Source organism: Pterocles gutturalis, unplaced genomic scaffold (assembly GCF_000699245.1).
Source record: "Pterocles gutturalis isolate BGI_N339 unplaced genomic scaffold, ASM69924v1 scaffold15019, whole genome shotgun sequence".
Lineage (NCBI taxonomy): Eukaryota > Metazoa > Chordata > Aves > Pterocliformes > Pteroclidae > Pterocles > Pterocles gutturalis.
Genome location: NW_010133456.1, coordinates 12,749 through 18,629, shown reverse-complemented (window position 1 = coordinate 18,629; position 5,881 = coordinate 12,749). Strand labels below are relative to the sequence as shown.

Here is a 5,881-nt window from a genome sequence, read left to right as displayed (position 1 = left end):
TATATATAAAAATATATGGTTAGTATCAGCATAAGGCAAATAGTCTGACTGCATTCCTGAGCACGTACCACCCTGCCCTCTGTTGTTAAAACAAATGCTGTTGATAAGGAAAAAATGCCTCATCAGGCACAAAACCAGAGCAGGCTTTGTCAGGCTGAAGGTGCTGTGATTTGGGTGAGGATGCCGCCTGCTTGGGAGAAGGAGGTGGCCCTGGCTCTGGTGCAGGGCTTGGCTTGCCTGGCTCCTCCGTATCTTTGCAGAGGTGGGATGGTTTTTTATGGTGGAACTTTTTGAAACTGTAAGTGCTGCATGTGCTGTTTTGTGTCTTCCTTCCACCCTCATCCCAACCCCTCTCCAGGTCTGGAGTTCCCCTGGGGGCCAAAACCTTTCAGTGAAGTTGTTGCCGGGCCTCTGCTAAGGAACAACGGCCAGACGCTAGACAGCACTGCCCTGGAGGGCTCGCACGTTGGGGTCTATTTCTCCGCACACTGGGTGAGTAGTAGGTGCTTTGCCGAGTGATCAGAGTGAGCTCGGAGGGTGCTCTGGGGATCCCCCTGCAGCTCTTGCTGCAGAGCTCTGTGGGAGGGTGAAGACCTCCGGCTGGTTGGTGTTGAAGCAGTTCAGATGCTCTGGCCATTCTGGAAGAGGCCGCAGTGTTGCAGTGGGCTGTCATCCTCAGCTGGCCCTTCAGAAGGGGAAGAGTGATCAGACTTTACAAGTGGAACAAGTTTTGTTGGTGAGTTAGAGGCCATAAGCCCCAGCCACGTTCCGGGCTGCTGCCTGGTGCTCCAGCGAAGATGAGGCCACGTCTCTTTCCATGGTCACTAGGTCATCGGGACCTCCTGGGTGTGGGTCTGGCCCCGTGGAGGTGACGATGTCTTTATGCCCATGTTGTGTTTTGCAGTGCCCACCGTGCCGAAGTCTCACAAGGGTCCTGGTGGAGTCCTACCGGAAAATCAAGGAGGCGGGCCAGAAGTTCGAGATACTCTTCGTTAGTGCAGACAGGTAACGAAGCGCTAACACCCTGTGCAGGCACTGCTGGCTGCCCCCGAGCTAGGCAATGATGAACATTGCTGGTGAGGAGGAAATTTGATTTGAGGTAGAGCAGGGTGGCTCTGGTATCAGAAAGGCTGCCTGAGTGCTTTGCCCTCTGCCCAGAGGCGAAGTGCAGAGGGGAGATAGCGAGGGCAGAGGTGGGCTGAGAGCAGGCTCTGTCCGCGGAGCAGCTCCGTTTCACTTTGTGGCTCATGGGTCTGAGGTCTGAAGGATGCTCGAGCTGCTGCTGTCACCAGGGGTTGACATTCAGATGCCCTAGAGAGTGTGAAATGTTTTATCGGAAAAAATGCACTGAGAACCCCTTCTTGAGGGACTAGGGGATTTACATTTGGTCTGGCTCTCCCCTGGGTGTGTCTGCCAGCAGCCCTTACCAGTGGACTTTGGTGGAAGCGATAAAGGGCTTTGCAGGCCAGGTTTTTAATGAGGAGCAGAGGAAGGAGCCTGGCAGACGGAGGGGCTGTACTCTGGATCCCATGCCCTGTTCCCCTTGCACAGGTCAGAGGACTCCTTCAAGCAGTATTTCAGCGAGATGCCCTGGGTAGCTGTGCCGTACACCGACGAGGCCAGACGGTCACGCCTGAATCGACTCTACGGCATACAAGGTAGGAAAGGCCGTGCTGATGCACAGCTCTTCTTTCTGCTCCTTTTGTTGAATATTTGTAATGTCTCCTCATGTTTAACTAAAACAAGAAAAGAGCAAAGCAAAGCACAGTGCCCCAGGCAGAGCTGCTTCATGTTTCTGCTCTCCACAAACTCACATTCCTACCACCTGCCAGGCAGGCTGTTAGTTGAAACAGGACTTCCATAAACAACCTAATTCTTCCTGGAAACTTGGAAGCTGTTTTTGGCTTGGATGTTTTTTGCCTAATTACTGATTTATTTATTTTTGCTTTTTCTTGAAGGTTTAAATTTCATTTTCTTGCTGTTTTATGTAATGCAAAGACAGGCCATCGTTCTCTGCAGAGGCTGAGGAAGGTGGCATCTGGTTTATGTTAGTGACATGAATTACAGGAGAGCGTGCGTTTGATGTAAACCATGGCTTCGCCTTTACTGTACGTGCCAGTGCCAGAATTCCAGCAGCCCCGGCTGCTCGGAGGGGCAGGGCAGAAGCTCTGTCTGGGCGGCTTCAAAGCATCCCGAAGATGATAAAAGCTGACAGCAGCCCTCCTGGGGACTGGCACCTTGTTCCTGCAGGGGACAAACCGCAGCACAGAGATGTGCAAGGTGACTAGCGTGCAAGGATGTCTTCTGTACGTACATACGGTTTCTCTCTGTGGTTAAACGGTCTTGCTGCAGTGTGCCTGTTTCTTACCCATTTCCGTGTGGCATCAATGAGGTGGGCACAGGCTGGCAGAGGGTTAATGCAACCTGCAGGGGAGGAGGAGTGTTCCCAAGGGTGGCCAAGGGCCTGGAGAGCATGGTAGGAGATATAATCCACCCTTGGGGTCCTCTCTGAACACCCCGTCTGGGGTGAACTCAGGTGCCGACACTCAATTCTGTTTCCCTGACCTTAAACCAAGAATAACCATTTGCCTGCTTTAAATAGCCATCAGTTTGCTGCTTAATTACCTTCCCATGAGGCAAGAGCTTTCCAAAGCCATCCGTCTTTTCCCCGGCCTGCTCACAAGCCTCTCCAGTGCTGGTTTCGGCTGAGCGCTGCAGGACGGCTGCCAGTTTCACTGGGACTTTCTGTAAATAAGGTGTCCAGACGTGGATGCTTGAGCACCAGGCATGCTGTAGCCAAGGAAACAGTGACAACAGCTTTCCCTCTGACTCCAGCCACTGGCTCCTTAAATGTCTCTCTTCATTGTGTGCTGACCTGAAAATGTAAATATTTGCTGTTCCCCTGCACCCTGACCCCCTTCCTCTGCCAGGGAAGCTCCCATATTGCCCCTGTATTTCAGCTGCTCTCCCAGGGACGCTGACCGTGGGATTTGAACATGTTTGAGCACAAACCCTTCTGCTTATCTTTCATGGTTTTCTTGTAAAGTGAGAACCTCTCCACAAAGATGAACGACGATCCCATAAAGTGGTGTTGAAATGCGGAGGCAGGCTTATTTGCAGCCTGCATGGGAAGGATCACTGTCCCACCTTCCTTCGCACCCCGGTGCAGCACGGGCTTTGCAAGGCTGGGCTGAGCTCCTGTTTCCCCAGCGCAGCCTGGGGTGGATGCTGGGGCTTCAGGAGACAAGGGAGAGGGCTGGAGGTGAACCCTCATGCTGCTCCCCGGGGGTTGTGGGCTATTGTTGACCCCTGCATAGGCAGCGACTTGGGATGCTCTCCGATGACTTTGGAGCTGCTTGGTGTGAGCGCAGTGGGTGCCTGCCTGTTTGCAGTCAGACCTTTGCTGCAGGCTGCTGCACCGGCTGTAGAGAAACCTCTCTGCAGACAGAGCTCGATGTTGTGGGCTCAGCTCATCACCACCAGTGGTTGTTCCACCTAAGTGAAAAATTAGATCCAGGTAATCTGACCTGCCTTTCCCCAAATGTGTGCTGCCAAGCATCTTTGAAACCCTCTGGAACTGCATTTCTGGGTGCTCCCTTCAGAGCTGCACCAGCGAGAGCGTGGAGCCGTTCAGCGTCCAGGTTACCATCCTGGTGGTGCCTTGGATTGGGAGTGCAGCGTGCATGTGAGGTGGGTTTTCTGCTGGTTTCTGTAAGGCCGGAGCTGAAACAACAGAAGCAGCTTGTCTTCCCCAACTGCTTTAAGTTCCTGAGTGGTGGAAAGTAGCAAGAGAGTCAAATCTCGTGTTGTTTTAGTGCTGTGTTGGCCCCTACAGCATTCAAAAACTCAGTGTAAAATGTAGGTTGAGTTATTGGCCTTTATTTGGGTTTACTTGAATGCCTCTATTCATAACCCATGCGCAGTCAGTGGGCTGTACCATACCCACCTATATTAAATTGCTTCTGGGTGCAGCACTATCTTGAGAGAGAGTCGTGTCTTGTCGTCGCTGCTTACAAATAATTCTCTGTTGTGTGTGCCGCTCCCTATCTGCGTGGTCCTGCCTTAGGCGGAATCCCCTGACGTTAGCTCTCCTTCTGATGGGATGGGGAGCAGAGATACACATTTTGTTCCAGTGGGAATTGCTCCTTTTTGTTGCCTTATGAAAGCTTTTGGATTGCTGAATATTCCCTCTGGACCCCGTGGTGGCAATTTGGGATTTGCAGTCCCTTGGGGGAACTTGCAAAAACTGTTGTTTCCCCCCTGCCCCATGCTTTAGCCCAGACACCCACAAGTTACTCTTGCAGCTGGGCTGGTGGCAGCAGCCTGGAAGTCACTGTTAGAGGAGGTTTCTCACACCAGGTTTCTGGAGCTTTCTTCTGAAAAGGTGAAAAAACAGCAATAAACCCCACCACCCATCCTGCAGTTTGTGTATTTGCTTCATGTTGTTTTGATTACACACCCAGCAGTCATAATGCAGATGAAATTTCCATGTTGGATATGGGTTTTAATATATGAATAAGTAAATGTATTGCCAGGTTTGGTAACAAATCATTTGGCCCCTGTGTTTTCATAAAATGCTAGCCCCGTGGGAACTGAATCCATTTTCTAATGCATAAGCTCACACTCAGCTCGTCTGAGCTAATTCTCCTGCACGCTTGTACAGTATTCATTGCAGTGTCTGATCTGCGATTCTTCTTGATAAGTAAATTCTGGTATTGTGACGCATGGCAATTACCAAAGGCTCCCAAAAGGCACTAAAATAACAAATGGTGGCTGGGATGAGCGGGGAGGGGGGACTGGGGGGATGTATGGGGGTTAGCAGGTGTGAATAAGGTTAAGGATGGTTCCCCTGGTCCTGCTGGTCTGCGTCCCGTGCAGAGAGGAGGTGTTTGCCAGGGAAGACAAGGCTGATCCTGCAGGATGCCACCAGCAAGACCGTGCCCTAACCCTGGCTGGCTGGCCGGGGGTGTGGAGGAGGGAGCTGAGGAGACAAGGCAGCGATGCTCGGAACAAGGGGACAGCCGTGGGATCGGGAGCAGATGGGTCACAGCAGCCTCAGCCTTTACCAGACAGGTCTGGAAAGGAAACCAGAGCTTTGTGGCTGGTGAGAAACCTCTGATGCTGGGTAAAAGTTCAGGGATTGACCTAGCACAGAGTACCTGCTAAGAGACTGAAAACCCAGCCCCAAGTCTTCTGATGTGCTACTTACATTTCCTGAAAATGCTGAACCCAGGATGAATTCTCTAAAGGCTTTGTTTTCTGAGTCGGTTTTGTATTTGCAGTTGGAGGTTTTAGTGGCTTTGGTGTGTGTGTCCATGTGAGCAAATTGGGTAAAGTTGGAATGCTTTGAATAGTGGATGAAGTTGCTGATGGCCGTGGGATCACACTGGAGGACTATCAGTGGCTAATCTGGGCCCTTAATTTTCCCAGGGCAGCAAAGCTCCTTTGACATCTCTGCCTTGGTGTGCTGCATTGCTCAGGCTGTCTGGCGATGGGCTGAACGCCCATTTCTAGCCTGTCCCTCATGTATAATGCAGGTCTGGAGAGGACGGAAAGGCAGGCATTTGGGACAGATTGGGAATCATCGTAAATGAATAAAGATCTGAATCCAGTGGGATGCCGATCACCGTGCGCTTCCCTTGGCTTCAGCAGTAGTTTGTGCCTTGCAGGGTAGGGCCAGAGTGAGATTTCCCAATTCCTTCCAGTCTGTTTAACCCATCCCTGCCCTAGAGCTATTTTGAATACCAGCAGGTCATGAATAAACCTTTTTTGTGATACAAAATGGTTTGCTTGGCATACGTTTAGGATTTGCAAGCCCAGCTATCTCGCCCTTGCACCAGCCCAGCGCCTGCAGCCCCGGCACACCGGCAGGAAGAAACAC

At 51.6% G+C, this 5,881-nt stretch overlaps 1 protein-coding gene across 1 annotated transcript in view; it reads left to right on the top strand.

The window, feature by feature from the left end:
* Positions 1–358: 358 nt before the first annotated feature.
* The window catches only part of NXN (nucleoredoxin), a gene marked incomplete at its 5' end in the record, with an annotated part of 13,864 nt that continues 8,341 nt past the window's right edge, over positions 359–5,881 (top strand). Inside the window, 3 exons of the mRNA XM_010081245.1 lie at positions 359–492; positions 905–1,005; positions 1,552–1,658. Coding sequence (XP_010079547.1) covers positions 359–492; positions 905–1,005; positions 1,552–1,658 — 342 coding nt within the window. The remainder of the gene's footprint in view (positions 493–904; positions 1,006–1,551; positions 1,659–5,881) is intronic.